Raw genomic sequence first — 24,824 nt, 5'->3', positions numbered from 1 at the left:
GAAATCTTTTTAAATAAGTATCTTTCGTCTAACAATGTGTTAGATATTTCAATCAACTGCTGAATCAGGTTTAATTTGATTTTCCATATACGTGGCGACACTCTTAAGTAAGTGATTCAAATAAAACCTTTTTAACCGCATTACAATTGATAGCCACCTCTTAATAATTAATTTAACCTACTAAATAATTTGAATGTAACTTTTCAAGCAGGTGGAACGCTTCTTCGAAAGCATTTTCTAGCTAAAACTTTCTTCGATTTTCATCGCCTGGCATTCTGATACATATTTTTATTAGCATTAAGTTGAACTTGTTGTTTTAACCATATGCCAAACCCCTAAATAGAGTTAAGAAATAAAGCCTTTTCAAACCCATTCCTATTCATACCCATATAACTTTTTAAATAATTTTAAATTTTTAAATAAGAGGTAACCCCCTCATTTGATACCAATATTTTAACATTTAATATACTCTGTGTGCAAATTAACTAAGTTCGACATTTGAAACAGGTGGCAACACTTTTCAAAATATTTTCAAAATAAAACCTTTTTTTAATATCTTTTCTGTGACAACCTTAATTACGGTTACACAGGTGGCATCCCTCATAAATACATTTCAGAAATAAAACCTTTTCAAACCTATTTAGATTGATATTCATCTTTTAATAATTCTTTATAAACACGTAATAAACATCTTATATGTTCGAGCTAAAGACTTCTTAACTTTCTTGACACCCTTATTTTCAAGTAACAGGCGTATATTTTAATTTAATACAATTTTTAAATAGGTGGCAAGCCTCTTCAAAAGTAGTTTCGAGCTAGAACCTTCTGAATATCTTTCGTAGGACTTTGTTATACCTATTTTAATTAACTGATGATTTAAGTTGAATTTGATTTTTAAATATGTGGCAACACCCTAAATAAAGTTCAGAAATAAAGCTTTGCAAGCCCATTTCCATTGATACCAATATTTTTATACTTAATTTAGCTTATTAAATAATTTCAATTTAACTTTTTTAACAGTTCTTTGTTTTCAAACTAAAGACACCTTAACACTACTTCATCTGACATAGTTTAATATTTCAGTGTGTATAAGTTAGAGAAGAGAAAAGAGTGTAGTTACATCAACTGAACATAATTCTCTCAACAGACGATTTATATGTATAGTTACATTATAGTTACCAAGTCTTTTCTTGAAATAAATATTTTTAGCTGAATATTTTGTCAATGTACTAGTAAAAACCTTCCAACAAAAAGTATCCAATTCCGTCCTTAATAAAAGTTTAAAACATAATTAAATATACCCCTGTTTTCGAAGTTTTATAAAGCTTCAATAAACATTAAAAATGCATTGCTATAACAGAATGCACAGTAGAGTGGTCCAAAAATGCATTTGAAAAATTTAAGTCGGAATTTTGTTCATTAGGGTGGTCCAAAACAAGTAAAGTCGAAATTTTAATGCTCTATGATTGCCCGGCGGGCATATTCGCGTATACATACACGCTCTGCTTTAGAAGGCAGCGAAAGCTTCACTCAACCGCACGACTCTTTCGCACGCACACAGTGACATCAATTGTACGCACACTACAAAAATTCTCTGTCGAAGCTGCCCACCTCTGTTCTATACGGAAAAACTATACCCAATTTTTTTTTTATTTTTAAATCATAAATTATTTAGAGGTCGCTCAAAGCGCTCAAAGTTTCCCAAGTATTTTATAAGGGGAAAAAACTCCTTTCGTAGAAATGGTAGGAATTCTTGGAAAGCAATAAATTCGATCGGAGAACTTTGTTTTTCTTCAGGAGATTCCCAATAAAAATATCCAATTACTTATTTTAAAAAATTTCCATAGTAACTATATTTTATAGGTCCGCCAAAATACCCAGAAAGTGCCTTAAAATGCAATGGAGGGATAAATAAGAAATCTTTAGAATTAAAAATTGGTTAAACAAACAATTGGGTATTGTTGTCGGAAGTCTTTTCCCGAAAATATTGATTTTCAAGAGTTCTATACCACTTCTACAAAAAGTGGGTTTTCCCCATATAAAATACATGGAAAACTTTGAGCGACCTCTAAATAGTTTTTGATTTAAAATTTAAAAAATAGGGGTATATTTTTTCGAAATAGAACAATCCTTGGGGATGAGAGCATAAAAATTCCGACTGTACTTGTTTTGGACCACCCTAATTAACAGTTATATACGAGTACACACACACCAGGGTATTTACATTCATGTTAATGTGCATTCAGTTGCTGGCGCGGAAACGGACTAATTAGCCTTTTCAGGTTAAAATAAAATTTGCACTATTTAAAAAAATAATGTCAACATCGCGTGTTTATTGCTCAATGTATGTATTGTACTTTTTTGTAGTACTTATAAACATTCTGTTACACATATACGATGGGCACACGGCATTTGCAAGTGCATTTGTATGTATTGTTATGCTTTTATGTATGGGTGCCTGACAGGGGCGGCTTTGCAACTGTACGGAGTGATAAGGTTTTAAGGCCAGAAAAGGGAAATAACATGGTTAGATGTACATATTTCTTTTTATAAACAAGCAAAACTTCTTTGAAAAAAAATAAACAACGAGAACTACTGTGAGCTATGAGGACCTATCCGGCTGATGCACTCAGCGCCTTGGTTGGAATACTTCCTTTACTATTACAATAAAAAAAGAGGTGATCACACCGGCAATGAGAATCCTATACACCACTAGGGGATTTTTGGTACACATTGCAGATCGAGTTCACTGGAATACAGAGAACCGATACACCAAACTTAGTGAGGAGGTTTGGTACATAGATGGATCTAAGCTTGAAAATGGTAAAACTGGAGCTAACATTTTTGGGCCGAACTTCATAAAAAATATACCAGTAGTAGCTAGCCTACCATCTTTCAGGCGGAGATTCATGCAAGAGAAATTTGTGGCAGACAATGGGCTTCATGCATAAAAAGTGAGCTTAAGCTCGGACTCCATTTTTGCACTGATGAGGTGATCTCAAACTCAAGAATTTGTACTGAAAATCGAGTCGGAGCTTAAGCTCCCTTTTTATGCATGAGGGCCATTGTCTTAGAAGGGGCACAACTTCGAAATAAATATATCCGCCGCATTATGTCGGACAGTAGGCAGCCCTACTGGCCCTGAAGTCCTACAAAATAAGTTGTTCTCAGCTAGTTGCTAGTTGCCTCAAAATCATAAATGGTATTGGTACCAAGATTACAGTTTTATTAGAATGGGTACTGGGGCAAGAGGGACATGATGGCAATGGGAAGGCTGACTGCGCCTACTTCAATGATTATTAACTAGTTTTCAATGACACCTGTATAATAATTTTCTACCTCTAAGAAACACACAACACGAACGGAGCCCTTGGAGCGAAAACATTGCATAATTAATAAATGGTATAAATATATGTAGGAGGCACCAGTAATGTCGTTTGTTTCATTAGTCCATTAGTGAGATAAAGAGACAGATGTGCGCAAGGTGTGGCTCCTTTACCACAGATTTATTGTGGTCTGCAGCTGTTGTTTGTTGATGTACAATTAGGTGGGATCTGAAAGAATCGTCTGGTTGGTTTGTAGGCAACAGCTTACTACCGGATTCCCAAGTTACTCTTCTGAGTAGAGTAGAAATACCCGTAAGTCCTTAAAGTATGAGTCACATTTATGCCATTTTAAGACTTCGAAATTTAAATTTATAACCTCTTTTTATTTTTGTACATATGTAGATATATTTTCCAGTGTTTTCAATAAATTTATTGAACCGCCCCTGTATTTTTCGCTAAACTTTCATGCATACCCAATCAGCGTGCCATAGAGCCTTGCTTCGTCTCCGGTTCCATTGTTATGGCAAACGCTAGTGGTATGTTGGTACAATAATTACATTGCAGCAACAACATAAGCATGCATAAATAAAAGCAAAAGCAACAACAACAACAACAACAATGTTGACAGAAACGGTAGCATATATCTAAGAGTGGAATTACTTCAAAGCATGCAACAGGAATTTTTTCGTATTACTCATTTCCTCGCCAACCCCAGCCAAATCAGCCTGGCGGCAATGTGCTAATGCCTGCCAGTATGTATGTACATATATGTATGAACGTACATATGGAAATACATACATAGAAATCTCCTGACAAGCGCTCATAGTTGTAAAGTGCCAATGTACGTGGTGTAGCGCAAAGAGGCAAAACAAAAAAGAATATAAAAACAATTATACCTGTGCTTTCACAAAAATACCTTCATAACAAGGCTAAAATTTATTTGACGCTATTGTCGTAGCGCAAAGTTAAATACAAATGCATTAACACACATACGCACATGAGTAGAGGGAGCATGGACACAAAGCACAGAGGATGTATGCAATGAAAGGCTTGACTGTTGTTTTTATGTTGTTGTTGTTTTTACTAATTGCGATGCAGTTGCCACCTTTATAAGTACTTATATATATGTGTATATGTACATATAATAATTTGCGCCATTACCTGCAAGCCCTTCATCTCACCGCATACTAAAAACCATAATTGAACTAAAACATCGCACAACAACAACAAGAACAATTAAAAATATTTGCGACACTTTTTGTTAGCTGTGAGCTGTTGATGTGGTGTTTTTTGTTATTTTTATTTTTATTTTCCGCCGCACTGACAACATGGTGTCCTAATTTACACTTGGTAACTTTGTTTTCTGTCTCACTTTGATGGCAACACTTTTAGAAAATTTTAGATTTTTATAGAAAAATCCAAACAGGTTCACAATATTTTGCGCTTGTTCGGCTGCAAACGCTACTCACCTTTGGTGCTTTTGCATATTTGCATGTAATTAAATTTTCAAAATACAAATAATCACAATATAGCAACTAACTTATACCCGCGGGCCTGGTACAGACTTTAGTGCAGCGAGCCTGCTACGGCCTGGCACTCTGGCAGAAAGAGTAGATGAGCTCAAGCAACGACTGTTATTTTTGTTGTTGGTGTTGATGGAATGACATGGCATAGCACCTATGTAGATTGAGTTAACATGACATAGCAATGCATGAAATTTGTGAAAATGACATATTTAAGGAAAATGTTGAATTTTGCTGTACTTTACTGTATGTATATGATGGAATCGTTAATTGCAAATAACTAACTATTGAGAAAAGTTTTTTTTTTTATACCAGAAAAGTTATTTTTATTACTTAAGTTTTCTGTTAAAAATTCACGTATCTAAGTGAACATAAACATGTACAATTATCTCAGTTTTAGCGTGGCAAGAATTTATATTTCACCCCCATTAGGAAATGTTGCCTCCAATACCTATAGCAAACGCGTTATTGCGTATGTATTAATACATATGTATGTATGTATGTATGCACATACAAATACATACTTTGATAGAATTACGCCCCTGCTGATTTTGGCGCCATTTTACGCTGAGCAACATGCGACGCGTGCCACTTACGTAGGGTAAGGAGGACACTCGTAAATATTTAATGGTGACTTTTAGAGTTATTTCCGGTAAGCAATTTACTTACGTTGGCATGAGGCAAGCGCATTTTATTGCTGTTGTAGTACATTACGATTGTTGTTGCTATTCGCAAATTCCCAAGGCTATAGCTACCAACAGCGCTGCTGCCGTTGCATAAATTTCGAACTTATCCACTTTTGCTGCATATCGCTTATCAGCAGCGTCATTATTATTATTATTATCATTGTGAATGCCAACGGGACAGTAAGGCAGCAGTGCTAAAAGTAGCAGCACATCAATACCAATAATATTCGATAAATGTAAGCTACGGTACATCCAATATCAGCTGTATTAAAGTACTTAGAAGCAACATCATTTTTACTGGCAATTCAATTTTCGTTGCAGTCCCCAGCTAGGGAACAGATATCATTTTTTTTGTTTTGTTAATTCTTATGCTGTATGTATGTAAGTATATGCGTTTTCTTTTACCCCATTTATTTTTAGTTGCTCCTAGCTCACTGCTGGCTGTTGGTTGCCTGCTGCTGCAACGATAGTTTCCGGTATAAATTCGAACGGAAATTCAATTCAACTTCCTTTCAATAATAGCATTTTAATGCTTACAACTATGTTGCATCATGCAGCTCCTGTGCTCGTAACTGGGATTGCAGAAGGTCAACCTCCGTACTAGCATTGCTCATGCTGCTGTTAGAGTACTATGTACAGTCTGTATTATTATTGTTGGTATCATCTGCTATGCACACGGTGACCATATTTATGAGAGCCAAATACGGGACCAAACAAAATTTTGGAATTTTTTTCACACAGTTTTCCCTGAAACAGTATCCTTATAGTAACACCACAAATTTGTAGGATAATTTTCTCGAGATTTTTACCCCGTAAAATTTGTTCAAAAAATCTTTAAATTTTGGTATAACACATGTAATTTTAAGTCGGTAAGGCTTACCACTAATTTTTGGCAATTTTTTTTTTTTTGTTGACGGTGTTACGCATTTTTTCCATACAAAGTAAGTATGTTCGACCTTTTTTTTTTTTGAAGATGCAAATGACCAGCAATTTTCACTCGCAATTTTAATGAGTTACAAAACTTCAAACAACAATTTTTTCTAAAGACTCTAATTAGAAAGTTTGAAATTTTGGCGAAACATTGCAGAATTCATTTTTATAGTTTTTTGCACAAAGTTGGAAATTTGATATTATATGGTTTACGTTAGGAAAAGAGCATTACTTTCATAAAATAAACAATAAACATTAAATAATGTCGAGTACTAATTTCTATTTTGGCCACTGTATGTATTCCTCGATTCGAGTCACAGGCATTCAGATGAGAAAATTATAACTGTTTATAAAGAAAATTACGATATTGGTATATGAACAACATCACTTAAAGGCATGACATTTTAACGAGCTATTAAAGCGTCGGAACACCGAATGCGGAACAAATACAGGACATTCAAAGAAATACAGAACATTTGGCGTCCCGCATAAAATAAATAAATTACCTGGACAATGGGTCAAAAAAGAGGACTGTCCCGTATAATACAGAACGGATGGTCACCGTAGCTATGCATAAGCTTGCAGTTGGCGGTGTTGCAGTTAAGTGTACTCACTCACTCCCTCACTCACTCTGCACTTTGCACAATTGGCGCAATGTGTATTTGTTGCAATATTTGCTTGGCTCTTGCTGTCGTATTGTATTGCCGGACAATGCTCGTAAATCGAAATATTTAGTTGACGTTTTTCTCCCGCTTCGCTTGCCAGGTGCGCTCATCTCTGCTCAGCTGCATTAGCTTTGCTTACATTTAATACTCCTTTACGACTTATGAACGAAGAGCCAATTAAATATGAATATTTGTAAATGCATTGGTACGTGGTATGCTCTTAGTGTGCAGGTACTTCCTATACATATATACTCGTACATATGTATAAAATAGAGTGCTTTGGAGCGAGTACTGCATTTATTTTAAAAGCTGATAGAGTTTTTGAAATCGCAAAAGAAAATAAATGTAATGCACGATAATTTTGTAGCTCGATATATTAACTTATAAACTGATATATTCAGGAAGTTTAATGCTTATGTTATTTAAATTGTTAGTTAAGTCATATTAAAATCTTGATATAATTTAGGAGACCAAAGTTACAGCAAACTAAAGCCGATTGTCTCTTTATTATCAAATCAAAATTTATCGACACCCAAGCATCGGATGTATGAATTATTTGCAAATCAAGGATTTCTTTATTTTTTAACCGACTTCCAAAAAAGGAGGAGGTTATCAGTTCGTCGGAATATATATATTTTTTTTTTTTTTTTTTATGTATGTTACCGCATAACTTTGGACCACGTCAACTGATTTCGATAATTCTTTCTGCATCGGAAACGTAGTGTCTCAGAGGTGGTCATACTAATCTGGTTAAGATCCGATCAGCGGATCATGAGATATATATATTTATATATATTTTTTTATATGAGAGTTGAAGTCGGTTTTTTTTTTGCTAAAAATTACTTGTTCACTAACCATTAAGTGACCACAAATTGTCCAGATTTGGCAACGTCATTATAAATTGTGCTCAGTTTGGATTTTTATCATGAATAGACTAACGCCAGAAAAATGCTGGAAAATTATACGAAAGTGTTATATAGCAACATTCTGTTCAGAGAAGAGGCACATTTTTGGCTCAATGGATATGTCAGTTAGCAAATTTTCCAAATTTTCTATGAAGATAAATTCACAAGAAATTTATTCTTTGGCGTGCGTTATGTGCCATTGAAATCGTTGGTCTTTACTTTTTTAAAAATTCAAACCACCAAAAAGTTACCGTCAGAGGCGATCTTCATAGAGCCATTATCACCAATTGATTGGATTTTGAGTGGAAACATGTTTTACCCACAGCACTATGATCTGGCGCCTACTATTTGCAGGCCAAAAGTCCAGAAGTAAACAAATTGATTTGAAACTTGGTGTTTGGATATCGAATATGACGTCAGATTTTTTAAATTAAAAAAAAGTGTTGCCCTTACACCAAAAGCTGTAACTGGGGTTTTCGAGGTGGCGATGTCAGATTTTTTAAATTCAAAATGCGGGTCCAATTTGGGGTTATCGGATTCGGAACAAAAAACAAGTAGGGTTACGATTACTGTCGAAGTGGAAAGTTTGGCATCCTCAGCTCCTTCTGGTGAACTACGAAGTTCATTTTCGAACTGAGCTGACTGCGTGCTTTCTGCAGAAATGGTAAACTATTTTAATAAAACAAATTTCAGTTGCATAATATATGTATTCGTTATTTTTCCTGCTCTTTCTGTTGACAATCGGTTGCTTTGTTTTTTGAGTGAATGAAGCTCCTAAATAGCGGAAGCGCATGGACATGTCAGGATTCTGTCAACTAAATTATTTAATTGAGTGCTACCACAAATTCCTTTCCACCACGGTACTGGAGATATATCCAAGATATTTGGCAAAATCTGGCATTACGTTAATGTTCAGTGTCTGCGTCATCGCTTGAACGAATTCTAATCAGTCTTTCTCTACAGACAAATCAAGCTTACTTCCTTGTCTAACAAATTTGCAGCTTAATGTATCGGTTTTATGGTTTTTTTGAAACGGGTATCAAATATTGTTGTAAGCTATGTTTCTTCGGCATCATTCAACATCGAAGTTGTAAATAACTCAGGTTCAATTTTACTTTTGATATCTTCTGGCTATATTTTCCAAATATAACGACTATTCTGCCTCGTCTACTTAAATAGAGTACGTTCAATAGAAAGCGGAGCCGAGCTGAGACAAGCCGAGCCGAGATGAGTGAAGCTTTCAAATTGCCGTAGCCAAGGCGAATTTATATAAGGTGGTGTTGTTTAATCAGCTGTGTGTAGCGTTTGCTTGTCAAAATTTTATATTTTGCTAGTGAGTGAGTGAAAACGTGAGAGTGTTTGCATTTTCTATAGCCCTTTTTCATTCGGAGAAGAATAGCTGAAATTTGACAATCACCAGCTAAGAGCAAAAACAAAATACAAGTAATTGTTGTTGTGTTTGTTGAATCGATACCTCCTTATACGAATTCGCCTTGGCCGTAGCTATATGAAAGTGTCCATACGACAAGCTTTTTCATTAGCGTTTTCATTTCATTTCATTTTGGAGCTGAAAGCAAAGCAGTTTTTGATTTTGAATTTTATTATTTTATTTTCATAACGCTGCTGCAGACAAGATATCAAAATATTCAAATAGAAACGAATTTTACAACGAATCTTTTGAATAAAATTGAGCAAATATTTTTGCCGCTTTTCATTGACGGTAAGTTTTGTGGTATCTTTGCAGCAGTGTCTGTGAGAAATGCTCCGCTTCGCTTCGTGCAGTGTGAACACCAGCTGCTTTGCTTTGTTCCGCCTGGCTTTACTCGGCGCCACTCGGCTGTTTGTATGATCGCACCCTTTAACATAAGTTTCATGAAAATTTTAGAGTTTTAGATGCAAATTTTATTCAGTGAGTATCTACCCTAAATTAGTTACGAAAATGGGTATTAATGGGTAAATAACCAGCGTTCGGTAAATACCTAAGTGTAAACCCATTACTACTAATAATGAGGTTAGTCATTAAATTAAAAAAAAAGTATAATGAAACGTACAAGTTTGAACAAAAACTCAAAAATTGCATGTTTCACCTATGCTCGTGCATATCATTGCATTCTTGCTCTTTCCTTTAAGTAGGTCCGTCTTCTGGAAGCTCCCCTTTAATGATATTTTGCAACAAAAAGTTTAAACCGGTGTTTTGTTTTAATCTTAGCTAATCAAATATCGAAAAGCACGGCAAAATACCTGTAGAAGTTTCCTAAGAAAAAAACCGATTATTCAAAAAGTACAAGAAAGTGCAACATTATTTCCAGCCCAAAAACTGTAAATTGAACATTTTTTTCGAAAACTAATTTTATTTCATTTAGCATACTATATGGTACTTTTCTTGTTTCTTAATCACACACATATTACCTTACCTTCGTTATTCATACATACATTCTCTTTTTTGAAGTACCTTTATCACTCGCAGACTTATTCCAATTCGAACTACAAGAATACGGACTACGAATGAAAAAAATATGTGAACTTTTTGTAGAAATATCAACTTTAAATCGATAGTATCGATACTCTCGAAAATGTAGACACTATTGATAGTTTTGATTAAAACAATCCAAAAATTAAACATAACAACCATTATTAAAAACAAATTGGTGAAATATTTTTAGCTTTAAGCAGCATCTGCGCTCTGAAATTATTTGCCCTGCTTTGCTAAATGTCCTTCCCGACTCACAGGATAATGCATGTACCGCCGGCTTTTACTCCTACTGAATAATGTATGTATTAGTGAAACCTATCGATAGTGCTAAAAAAGCATCGATGTGTTCGATGGCCATCGATAGCATTCCAGCTTTGTAGACCGAGCCAAACAAGAAGAAGAACATGTTCTTTCGATAATTGGTCGGTCAATTAGCTACCAAGTTTATGCGATTTCACACCTCTATATAATTTTTTCTGAGGTTGCGTGAAATCATTTATATACAAGCAAATCTTACGAGTCCTTTGACTCAGCGACCATGCACCCAGCGACCATGAACCCAGCGGAAGGACTAGATGCAGAAGAACCTACCTTGGCTTCGAGAAGGTGAAAAAGGACTTGCTGGGTGTCTTTAAAAAGGCAAGGTGGTAGTTTTATAAACATTTGTGAGGACAAATATAACAATGGAGCAAGGAAGCGAGCACTCTAGGGATGCAGTTATTCCCTGAAATATTTGTACTCAAATCCCGTTCCTGCACGTTCTAGGCAGTGAAATAATTTACCATGACCTGATTCCTAGAGAAGTTCCCATCTGAAACTGATTTCTGTGGCTGTAAACATTTTGTTAAACTTATCATTTTAAACGAGTTAAGGCCCTTAAATATCTCAAATCACACTCAGTGCTACTTAATTTCTTCCAAATGTCTTCGAACTCATCTTCCTGTTAACAATTATCCCGCAAAGTCAACACAGCTCAGAAAAACCAATTCCTAACCGCATTTAGATGAGACTGATTAAAAAGCAATGGCATTACAATGACATAAAATATGGCAAGAAAAAAATCTATACAAAATTGAAAAGTTTTTACACAAGCAACTTAAATATTTAGTTCAACGTCAGAACAACACGGAAAACACGCAAAGAAGAAAACTGACACACGCCCATACATAACATACATACAATGTCCTGTGTGTGGGTGCGTGTGCGTGCGGAAAGTTAGCAGCCACTTTGAGTGCCGTTTAAAGTCGACGCACTTTTGTAATGAAGCATCTATGACCGACGACGGTCACGAGTAGTAATGGAACTTTTAGCTTTTGTTTCTTAATATAAGTACCTGCCTGTACTCATTTAATATAAGACATGTTGTTGTTGCGCCTATTATTATGCCATGCACTCAAAAATTGTGAACCTAATTGTGCGCAACCTTGCGAAAAGTTTGATTTATTATACTGAATGGCAGAAAATTTTCGTGTGCCACTGAGCAAACTAAACTGCCGCCAACTCAACTGGCAACTAACAAGCAGAAGACCTCCAAGCAGAAACTTGAATATACTTACATATATACATACATATTAGAGACTTTTCGAATGTCATATTTTGCACATTAGCGAATGCGAATGTTAGAAATAACACAAAAAAGCTATAATCAACTTAAGTCGCCGTTTTATAAATTACACGGTTCAACAAAATTTCAATTTCATCTCAAAAACAGGGCCAACCTCACCTTATAGATTTTTCGATGCTGATTTGAATTGCATTTATAAAGTTTTTCCAGTTTTTAGGAAACAAGCTGTTGCAGTATCAAAAAATGGCAAATTTCAATTTTTTTTTTATAGAATTTGGACTTAGTTTTTCCGCAGAAAAAAAACCACTGATGAATCTCGTATATTGATTTTTTAATGTTGATTTTTTCATGAAATTACTTTGTTTTTAAATAAATTCCAAGATTGGGGGTGGGAAAAAATGTTTCACTCATTTCTAATGAACTCATCGACATGAGGTAGAATCCATCAGACGAATAGAATTTTCATTAATACGTGTTTTTTTCTTCGGAAAAACTATGTTCATTTCAGGAAAAATAATTTTGCTGCCTTTTCTCCCATAAGGCGCTTTCTTAGAGGCTCGTATATAAGGCCAGTTGCACTGAACAATTGCTCACTTTCGACGAATAAAGTTAAAAATTAACTAAAATTTATAACTACAGGGTGATTTTTTTGAGGTTAGGATTTTCATGCATTAGTATTTGACAGATCACGTGGGATTTCAGACATGGTGTCAAAGAGAAAGATGCTCAGTATGCTTTGAAATTTCATCATGAATAGACTTACTAACGAGCAACGCTTGCAAATCATTGAATTTTATTACCAAAATCAGTGTTCGGTTCGAAATGTGTTTCGCGCGTCCGATTTATGGTCTACATAATCGACCAAGTGAGCAAACAATTAATGCGATTGTGACCAAGTTTCGCACTCAGTTTACTTTATTGGACATTAAACCAACCACACGAATGCGTACAGTGCGTACAGAAGAGAATATTGCGTCTGTTTCTGAGAGTGTTGCTGAAGACCGTGAAATGTCGATTCGTCGCCGTTCGCAGCAATTGGGTTTGTGTTATTCGACCACATGGAAGATTTTACGCAAAGATCTTGGTGTAAAACCGTATAAAATACAGCTCGTGCAAGAACTGAAGCCGAACGATCTGCCACAACGTCGAATTTTCAGTGAATGGGCCCTAGAAAAGTTGGCAGAAAATCCGCCTTTTTATCGACAAATTTTGTTCAGCGATGAGGCTCATTTCTGGTTGAATGGCTTCGTAAATAAGCAAAATTGCCGCATTTGGAGTGAAGAGCAACCAGAAGCCGTTCAAGAACTGCCCATGCATCCCGAAAAATGCACTGTTTGGTGTGGTTTGTACGCTGGTGGAATCATTGGACCGTATTTTTTCAAAGATGCTGTTGGACGCAACGTTACGGTGAATGGCGATCGCTATCGTTCGATGCTAACAAACTTTTTGTTGCCAAAAATGGAAGAACTGAACTTGGTTGACATGTGGTTTCAACAAGATGGCGCTACATGCCACACAGCTCGCGATTCTATGGCCATTTTGAGGGAAAACTTCGGAGAACAATTCATCTCAAGAAATGGACCGGTAAGTTGGCCACCAAGATCATGCGATTTGACGCCTTTAGACTATTTTTTGTGGGGCTACGTCAAGTCTAAAGTCTACAGAAATAAGCCAGCAACTATTCCAGCTTTGGAAGACAACATTTCCGAAGAAATTCGGGCTATTCCGGCCGAAATGCTCGAAAAAGTTGCCCAAAATTGGACTTTCCGAATGGACCACCTAAGACGCAGCCGCGGTCAACATTTAAATGAAATTATCTTCAAAAAGTAAATGTCATGGACCAATCTAACGTTTCAAATAAAGAACCGATGAGATTTTGCAAATTTTATGCGTTTTTTTTTAAAAAAAAGTTATCAAGCTCTTAAAAAATCACCATTTACTAATAAAACTACGTAAAATATGAATAGCACTGAAATATTTCACAGAACATCAGAAAAAGAGGCAAACGTTAACAAAGAATGCGAACACATTTGAGATCTACATATCTATATTTTCAACAACATGCGTCCAAGGGTTGTTTTGCCTGTAAAAAAAAACTAAGCGTTAAATTGGAACAACCTTTAAAATATGCGGTTGGGTGCTTACAGCGCTCTTACACGACATGTATTTGCATATCGATGGCTGAGTGGAAGATCGACCTATCTCAGCAGCCAGTTCGAAAACGCTCTATCTCAAAAAACTTTTCAAGAACGCCCTATTTCAGAATTTAATTGAAAAACACTCTATCTCAAAATTCGGTTCAAAAACGCCCTATCTCACTTCAAAATGTATTGAAAATATGCTGATATAGGGCGTTTTTGAATCGGCAGCTGAGATAGGGCATTTTTGAAACGAATTCTGAAATAGGGCGTTCTTGAAAAGTTTTTTGAGATAGAGCGTTTTCGAACTGGCTGCCGAGATAGGTCGATCTTCCACTCAGCCATCGATATGTAAATGTTACTTTTGGAACTTTTGGAACGTATCTGAAACTTTATGATGAAGTATTAAAATTTTATTTTCAAGCTACCTGGAAATTAAAAAACCATTTTGAGAATTTGTAAAATGATTAGCACTTCATTATTTTGGAATGTTTAATTCAAATATATATTTCCATTTTTCGCTGAGTACAAATTTACTGACTAGCCAGGTAATGTTTTTCAAATTTTTTCACAAATTTTTTTTTATAAAATTAGAGCTCACTATCTAAAAAAATTATATAAATCCAACTTCTAAACTTTATGCAAAAATTAAAAAAAAAATCCACACATTTGTATTAGAATTGCAAACCTTTTGTAATGTTTGCTGACTGCATACTGCCAATAGAGAAGTATTACATAGTTATATGCTAATAATTTACAAAATTTTTAAGTAATAAAAACGATCACTTAAGTTGATTATAGCTTTTTTTTTAAGTTATTCCTAACATTCGCATTCGCATTCGCACATTCGCATTCCGAAAATTCGCATTCGCGAATGTGACAAATATGACATTTGAATCATCCCTAGTACATATGTATGTAAGAGAAAATGCCGCTGCTCTATTGGAGTGCTGCCGACGTTGGCGTCAAACGAAGTCAAAAAAGTCAAATAGTTGTCGGAGCAAATTTGTCATTGAAATATTTCGCAGGTTAATTAAGTTATTATAAAAGCAGGTAAGTGCTGGCAGCAATCGAGATTGGGGTTGGCCAGAAGGTGAAGAACGCGCAGTTAGTTACGAGTGCTGCTTATTGGAATTTCTTAAGCGCTTACACGCTCGTTTGATTGTTTGAGTGCGCGCATTGTAAGCGCTGTGTGGATGAGTAGTCGGCAAGAGAGCAGGGGTATGCGTGGCAAAGGTGATCTCTGGGCTCTTGTTACTTACGAAGTATATAATAAAGCGTTGAGAGTGCCGACTGCGATAAGTATGCGTCTGTGTTGTTGTTGCTTTTATTTGTTTTTGCATGAAAGACATTCATGAAAATTTACGATAGCACTAGACGTTTGGCGGCTTGGCAACGGTAAGGGTGGCATGAGTTGCATGAAACAAAATAAAATTTCATATGCAGAAAATTTTTCAGGGTGGATCCGTAACAACGGAAGGGGTTGCGCAACTTTTGTGCAACAAAAGACAAAAGTAAGCAGCATCGTAGTTGTTGCCGCAACACCTTGTGGAAAAATCAGGTAAACCGAAAGAAAGTAATGACAATATGGGCACACATATATCTATGTATGTAAATACGCACTATGTATTGCTCAGTCTTAAATGTCTAAACTAATAAATAGCAATTTTCTACACTAAAACAAATATTGGAAAATGTCAAAACTTTGTAACTGCAAACACAGCAAGTTTTTGAATGAATATATGAAATTATGCACGTGTTCGAGAGTGTACGAGATAAGTGCAGCCACAAGCAAGCGAAATTTAACACCACTTTATACTAAAGTGCAACCTTTACACACGTAAGTGGCCATAAACTGAGACTAACGATTGTTTTCTCTTTTTTGTTTCTTTTTCATATGCTTTCTTATTTATTTATTTACATTTTACTCTTCTCAATGCAATAAAGCATTTGCTCTAGGAGGCGACGTATCATAAAATCTGGCTGCCACAATTGTAATATGAAGCCTGTAGATGTTGGCAGGACGCGCAAGTGCCGACATAAAATGGCTCAAAGAGGTAAACTAAATGGGAAAGATAAAAATGTTATACATAAAGAGAAACGGAGAAGGACGATGAGGGTAACAACTGTAACAAAAAAAGGTAAACAACAATACGCGATAAAAAAGAAATCAAGCAAAACTTTAAAGTTTTTCAGAGCTTGTACCTTAGCGTCCAAACCTATGCAGCGTTTGGCTAATAAAATAAAGAAATTTGTAATAAAAATGAAAAGTGCCAACAACAGCAAAAACTATGAGCAGAGGAAGCAGTAAAAAGGAAATACTAGCCAGACTTGACAAATTTGCTGACAGCAAGTGCTGGGAAAACAATTTTATTTTATTTTTTCTCTTCATATGTAGTCTAAGTTACACCACAACAATATGCAAGCATATTTTGTTTTATTTATTTTATATTTCGACTCAAGTAAAAACACCTCGCTACAATTCTTTAAATATTTAGTCTAAAGTTTAAACTGAACGAAATATTTGCAATAGACCCATCTACATATTTTAAGCGAAATAATAAAGAAAACAATAATTTATATAGAAACGAAATGCACAAAGAAATAAATGGAAAACCTTAAAGTTGTTGGAAGCTTTCTAAGAAAAAAAACTAAGGAACTACAAAATTAGTATCTATTTCAGAAGGCGTGGGGCGTAGGTGAGTTTGACTATAAATGGAAATTATAGTGGTTGTTGTTGTTGTCGTAATATCATACAAAATTTGTCAACAAGTTGAGAGAAATCTGTTGAAGTGACAGTTAAAAGATTTTGGTTAAGCTCAGTAGAGCGAGCTAAAAATTTGTTCGTTATTTAACCTGTCGACAGCTTTCAAAAATGTTTAGTTTTTCTTTTTCGAAGTTAAAAAATTGTATTGCAGTTTAATTAATCAATTATACTAAATACAGGCCTCCACGTAAACGCAGACATTATTTTATTGGTTTTGTGACATTATTTTGCATAAGAATATATATCCACTGCAGATATGGAAGCACTTCTCAATATTACACCCCTTCATATGATAATACAAGGGGAAACAGCAAGGCATGCTACATAGGAAATAAAAATTTCAAACAAGGAAAAGAGGTCATCATGGCTAAAATCCTGTTGTCAGACCAAATTAGTCGCATGCTCAGCTTTATGAATAATTACAAGATCTTATATGTATATCAAAAAGTCAGGATCTTTATCAAGTTTACAAATGCTAGCTGGCTGAATTCAGGAAGCTTGACAAAGAACTGCATAAGAGGTATATTAGGAATTTGTGATACAATATTTAACGAAAGCCTTCTGGACCTATATTAAATAGAAAAAGTCAATTTCGAATGTTCCATTCTCTATATTTTTTAGATATAAATATGCCAAAACTACAGAAGATTCCTCTTTGTCATTTGGCGCTTTATCCGTGTCGGGAGAAGACCTCATCCATATCCGATGATGATGGTCTATCACTTCTCAAAAACTGTTATATACTCACTAAGCCATTAATGTTAATTTTTATTAAGTCGCGCCCTGTTGAGCTATTTCTACAGGACTAGAAGAAAATTCATCTAACTCCAATTTTTAAAGGGGGAAATAGAAACCACGCCACAAACTATAGACCCATTATGAAATTGACAACAATTTCGAAATTATTTGAGATCGTTGTTAAGTCAAAGCTGAATTTCGCAATTTCTAGGCTTATAAGCCCGAATCAACGCGGCTCTACGGGGATGGTCTCGGTATCTAATCTTGCGATTTTCCCAGAGGACTGTCTCGATAGCTTTAAGACTGGCTATCAGGTAGAACTTTTTTTTACTGAAGCTTAGATCATATTAGATGTTGAGATAGGTTTCCTTTATTTCACTAAGAACGCAAAAATTGCGTATGTGCCGGTATCCGGTAGATATCCGGAATCCGGCCTTTTTCTGTTATCCGACTATCCGACCTTTTTCTGTTCTCCGACTATCCGGCCGGAGTTTCGGATTTCGATTATAAAAAATTATATTTAAAAATCTAGTTCACATTTTTTTTTAAATTTCTATAACAAAATTTCATAGTATCTAATTAATAATTAAGAATTAAAAATTTATATATTTTTCATTGCAAAAACACGCATTTATGCATTACCGGTCAATAACCCATTTTGGTTTTCAACATAAATGCGCCCCGACTCTTTTTGAGGTCGCTGGAGAAGGTGGTTCGCAGAGACACTTCATTGCCAGTGTAAACAAATTTGGAAATTTTTAGCGACTACAAAAATAATAGTAGGCGATTAGACATATGTTTGTGGGTGTTGGCCGCGCTTTTCCTCCGATTTGTGGCTTGAGCATTAATGTTGTCCAACAAGACAAGTGACCTAAAGTTTTACGCTGAGTCCGAAGTGCGATTTTATTTTTATGAGAAGCTCGGGGGTTGGCCATTGCCTGCCGGGGGGGCCGCTATTAAAAAAAAAAAACTTTTTTTTATGTTGGGTTGAACCGTGCTTTAACCCAGGCCCTGCGGAATGTTAGCACGCACTGCTAAAGCAGCGGCCGTCTTCTTGCCTGGGTATAGGGTATAGCTGTAAATATTTCTCCATTTCTCCATCGTATGGGTATTCACATCACTACAAATTGGAATCAGTATCAGAGCCATTGGCCATTTCCCCAAAACATTGCTAGATATCCTGGTCTCGCTCTTTGATAGAGTTTTCACTAGAATTCGGCCTTTTTCATATGAGTCAGCCGGTTTCTCCATGCTAACTGATTATATTGTCTTTGGCGTTTTTCCTCTACCTACCAAAAATAATCGATAAATTCGGGTTGCAGACGGATAAATTATCTTTTTAATACAGGATTTTATCATAACTTGAATTTCTAAGGAGAAATTTTGAATTCTTAATCACGTATTGGAAAGTTCAGTTCGAAACAGCAGATAATCCAGCTAAACAAAAAGACCTAATATAACAATATGTATTGTGAAATTTATTAAGAGCAGCAGTCTAGCGGATATCCGATCGAATATCCGAATCCGGCTCTTATTTTCTACAGGTTATCCGGAATCCGGTTATCTGGCTAAATCGCTATCCGGCACATTCCTAGCAAAAATGCACTTAAAGTTGTAGTTATACCTAAATATAAAAATATTTCAAAAATGCACTCTTAACTCCAAGATGACATTGCAAATTTATGCTTATTCGCAAAAATTCAATATGCTCAAATTTTTTTCGATACCAATATAAATATAAGTATTTACTTGCATACACATATGTATGTACATACATATGTATATATGAATGTATGTTAGCTAGGCCAATCAATCGACAGTAGACTTAATATGCCACCTTGTACCAACTAAAAAGCAATAAAGCGATTTAGTCTGAGAAAAAGACACGCAAACAAATGACAAATTGACAATCATCGCCTTGAGACGCGTTGAAATAACCATTTCATATGAAATATTTACATGTGAAATGGGGAAGAAAATATGAAAGTTTCCAAATAAAAAAGTGTAATCAAGCATAATGAGCAGTTAAGCAAAGAGCACACGCAATAAATTTTATTAGCATAGAGAGAATATTGGATGCCGGTAAGCAGAAGACGACACATTGGAAGAGCATATGTGTGTATGCATGTACATTAGGGTGGTCTAAAAATTGTATGTGGGGAAAAAGGTAAGTCCGAATTTGAATACTCTAACCCCCTAGAATGGTTCTACTTGTATATCGAAAAACATAATACCCCTGTTCTTTATTTAACCATTTTTTAATATATTTTTTTATAGGTCCCCCGAAACCCCCAAAAAATGCAATGGTGCAACCTATAAAAATCGCTGGTTTTAAGAAATGGTAAAATAAACAACTCGGTATTATTATTAGAAGTCTCTATAGTCTTTCCATAGAAAAATGTTGATGTCCAGTAATTATATACCAGAAGTGTTCTTCCCATGGAAAACTTAAGGCAATTTGAGCGGCCATTAAATATTTTTCGGTTTCGAAATAAAAAAAACAGGGGTAGATATATTTTTTCTATATAGAACAATGCTAGGGGGTGAGAGCAATAAAATTCGGAGTACTTTTGACATGCGTTATGTGAACCACCCTAATGTGCGCTCATCGGTAATGGACAATGAAATTTTCAAATTGTAGTTAGTTTTAGGGAAAACTGATACCTAAAAGAGGAGGAAAGAAACTAAGAAACTAGCATGCAAATTTTGTTTCCACATCTTGGCAAATCTGTTTAACAGTATGAATATGCTAATAGGTTAAGCACTGCACAAACTGGAAGGAGCTTTCGAAGCCAAACAAAGAATCGTGTATTATCTGCTTTAGCTGCACCAAAAATTTAAACCTTTCCAGCCTTTACTCAAACCTTAATACACGAGCTAAACAAATTAGTGCAACGAGGATAACGAGGGAAAGTCAAATTACCGCCTAGCGAAAAACCAGGGTCGCATGATTTAAAAACCTTTCTGATTTTAAATCCACTTTTAATTCAAAAATGTATTTGTAAGTGTGATTCGATTCATCGACCAAATAAAAAAAGTTATTTGATTAATCAATTTTATTTGTGATTTGATTTGCATTGGAGGAATCACTAGTTCGAGTGCAATTGATAAAACAAATGGACGCAAAGTTCGTGGCCCTTGGTATTATACTAGCTAGGCCAGATGGATGCATCTGCACTTGGTTGGTATAAATGCACGAAGGAAAAAAATCCTGGAATTTTTTTTTTTTTTGATAAATTGTAAATGTACCCAAAATGGTGCATGTATATCGTCACCTGAAATGGAAAAAGTAGTGACTGATATTTTAATGTTTTTTTTCCATAAAATTATGTGGGGAGTTGTAATTCAATGAAATCCATCATATAAATCCAAAAGTGAGTTTCGATTTTTTTTTTAGTTATTACTTTTTTGCATTTCAGCGATGATGTTTGTTACGTCTTTTTGCATTTCAGGTGATAATATATACCGATGTACTTTCAAACTAAAAATGGGCTGAAAAGAGTACAATTGTACCTACATTTCCATCACTGATGTGGATTTATACATATGTGTCATGAAATCAGGCCAATGACAAATAAATAATCTGGGTGCTAAGCGAGGGAAAAGCGTGAATCCAAATTATGTTGTTAATCAAAACTAATATGCATATTTGCATGTTTTAACCTAATTTTGTTTTCTCTGTTTATGTTACATACATATGTACATATTTATATGTAAATGTAATTTAACAATTGCAAACACAAATAAGGGTGAATATGTATGTTTATATGAATATTTTTCACCTTAGGGTGAACCTTTCCTTTCGAAGTTGGAACCAACTAAAACTTCAATCTAAGCTGATATCCAAATGGAGGAATATTTTAAAAAGAGGCATTGATTCAGTCATCATTCATATATTATGCGCCAATTGTGCAACTAATTTTTATGGTATATAGATTGTGTTATACACACCTGTTAACCCTTATATGCTATATAACCACATACGTGAATATGGTGGCGGACGGTGTTGTAGTGGTGTATGTAATGTCAGTTCATCAAATATAAGTTAATGGTATGAATCGTCGGCCGCTGTGGTGTAGTGGTAAGCAGTGCGCGCTTCCACTCCACAACGCCTGGGTTCAAACTTTGGTCAAAGCAACATCGCAAAAATATAGAAAAAAGGTTTTTTCTTAACAGCGGTCGTCCCTCGGCAGGCAATGGCAAACCTCCGAGTGTATTTCTGCCATGAAAAACAGCTTCTCATAAAAATACAATCGCCGTTCGGAGTCGGCGTAAAACTGTAGGTCCCTCCGCTTTGTGTGACAACATCAAGGCGCACGCCACAAATCGGAGGAGAAGCTCGGCCAAACACTAACATATGTGTACGCGCCAATCTATTATTTATATTATTAGTATGAATCAATATTTCAACGAATGTGTGAATATTTCTTTGACACGTTTATCTTTTCGCTTCCTCTCAGTATCTATTTTGCTATTTTCCTAGCAAATCCAAATTTAACTTCTTATAAATAATTGACATTCACTAATGGCTGTCTAAGTATGCTGCTAAAATTTCACATTCGTTGAAATTCATTTCATCCTTACCTGAAAACAAACACTTTAACCGCAGACATGCGGTGATAAATAGTAAATTTCCAATGAATACTTAAAAATTAATTCTTAACTGCGCAACCAGAACCGAATAACCGAGTTCAAAAGATTGACAGAGTTAGTCTAGGCAGAAATTAAAGTCAAGGCATGAAAAAGTATTGTATGTATTTTATATACAAACGAAGATATTCATCATACATACATACATACATATATTTTAAATATTTTAAACATACATATGTATGACTATGTTTTTTTACTCGCAAAACCTTTAAAGGAGAAAAAATTAGTTTGCCCTCTTACATTTATGTACGAGTATGTACATACATTCACACTCACCTTTACTCGCCGGCGGTTTTCGTGTGGCCCAATTCGTTCGAATCGAACGCGAGCCAAGCCATTGTCCATTCATAGCTGCAATGGCGCTTTCGGCTTCCTATTGAGTAACGAAAATGAGAGAAGAGTAAATAAAATTGCTTCCCAATTGAATTAATTATAAAATTTCTGGATGCTATGAAAACTATGATAAAAGAGTAAAAATTCGGGAATGAGGATTTGTGGGACTTGCTTTTTAATTAAGATGAAAGAGTGGACAAAAGTTTTCTCTTAAATTAATATCTAATGAAATGAAGTCAACAAAAATTTTAAGCAAATACAACACGAAAGTACTTACCGATTTTTTGACAAATGACACAAATCCATAACCCTTGGATTTCAATGTTTGTGGATCGCGTACAACGCGGCAATCACTGTAAGGAGAGAAACAAAAAGAAGAGGAGAATATAAATATTACATTGAGAACTTTTGTGGTTGACATGACAACTGAAAAGAAATGATTGTGTGAGAGGGTGGATTTATAATTAAAATAAATTAGTACTTAACAGGGACGCATTTCGGCGAACTTATTTATACAACTATGTACATCGAAACGTATGTACATACTCGTATATACAGATGTGGGTATATATGTGGGTACATACCTAAGCGTATACCAACTAAAACTGGTACCAATTCGTTGAATTAGCGTTGTGTTAATCCTGCTGGGAGTTTAGCGGACAAAACTTTTTAATAAAGTAAAATATTAAAGCGTCCAAAATGATGCAAGCCAGCCATTAAGTGTAGACCACATCCCGTTTACCTACTGCACCCGTGAGTGTGTCAGAAAATATTTGCTCTATTTTTTGTTTACACAAATATAAATTTATGTATCTGTGCGTGTGTACGTGCAAGCCAGTACTCACTTAGGTACGAGTATGAACATTCGTTTGCTACTTGGCGAGCAAAAAGGAAAAATAAGTTTTACAAAATAACAAACATTCATTTGTAATGAACGCAGAAGCAAAGCGATACAATGAGCAATAGCCGAGTTGCTAACCCAACCTCCGTCGCCAAAGAGGATTTTAACATTTATGCAAATTTTAATAAAAGTTAATTTATAATATTTTTGTGCTAGAATTTTTAAAATAGTAGTATATATAGGTGTAACGAGAGTGAATGTGGCCCTGGAGTGCTTACCGGCTGTAGCATACTTATGTATGTGTATACGCGCAGTGCGAAAGGCGGGAGTTGAAAGCATTTGGCGCTTACTTTGTGGCCTTCACTCTCTCCTCACAAGGAAGGTTTTCGATAACACAACAAAACATCTCACCCACATGCATCAGATACGGGTATTTTTTCAATCCCATTAGCGATAAGAGACTGATACAAAGCTGAAGGGGATGATGCATAAAACTCCTCAAATAAAGTTGTCAAGGTTCATATCGTTGTTTAAAGTACAAACCGCGTATGAAGATAATGCAAAACCGCGTATGTGAGGTTGCAGTAATTGCTTTTTAGAGAGTAAAAACGCTCACATTTTTGAAAACCGTTGTTTATTTTATAAAGCAATCGCATTTCTGGCTAGTATATTTCAGGACCAATGGGTAAGGCTTGAGCCAAGAGCTTCGGTGAGAAAATCCAATTTTTGGCAAAAATGTCAGTTACGCGGTTTTGCAGAACGACGGTACGCGGTTTTATACTTTAAACGGCGAGATATTTAAATGTTTTCCGTAGAAGTGAAGAAGAAGGCGGAGATAAACCGAAGTGAGATAAATAATTCTGTTTTAATTTCTTTTACGTTGATTAAATAACTTTTTACTTTCTTTTAGCTAATTTGCTATTTTTTTCTTAAAACGATTCAAAGTACAACGTGGCATTAAACAACCATTATTTGGCAGGTAGCATGTATGAAGGACGTTCGAAGTATACTAAAACCTCGCTAGATAAAAGTATATTACACGGCTCAACAAAATTTGGTCGTATTTTATCTCAAAAACAGGGCCGTCTTCATCTTACAGATTTTTTAATGCTGATTTGGAGTGCATTTATAAAATTTTTCTATCTCGTCCAGTTTTTGAAAAAAACTTCCTAAGTGTGAAGTGAAAAAACTTAAATATATAACTTGGACATACTTTTTCTGAAAAAAAATTACGATTTATGAAAATCCAATTCCTCTGCTGGATTCTACCTCATGTCAATAG

The 24,824-nt window shown here is 35.2% G+C and overlaps 1 protein-coding gene across 1 annotated transcript in view; it reads right to left on the bottom strand.

Annotated features, from left to right (window-relative positions):
• LOC118737540 (protein alan shepard-like) overlaps nucleotides 1–24,824 on the bottom strand; it is a 320,435-nt gene that overhangs the window by 15,305 nt on the left and 280,306 nt on the right. The window contains exons 5-6 of the mRNA XM_036468114.1: nucleotides 22,979–23,054; nucleotides 22,645–22,741 (exon numbers count right to left, since the gene is read on the bottom strand). Coding sequence (XP_036324007.1) covers nucleotides 22,645–22,741; nucleotides 22,979–23,054 — 173 coding nt within the window. The remainder of the gene's footprint in view (nucleotides 1–22,644; nucleotides 22,742–22,978; nucleotides 23,055–24,824) is intronic.

This window comes from Rhagoletis pomonella, unplaced genomic scaffold, assembly GCF_013731165.1.
Source record: "Rhagoletis pomonella isolate Grant_MI unplaced genomic scaffold, Rhpom_1.0 Rhpom_scaffold_00004, whole genome shotgun sequence".
Taxonomy (NCBI): Eukaryota; Metazoa; Arthropoda; class Insecta; order Diptera; family Tephritidae; genus Rhagoletis; species Rhagoletis pomonella.
The sequence above is the reverse complement of the archived record's forward strand: the minus strand, read 5'-3'. Positions and strand labels throughout refer to the sequence as shown.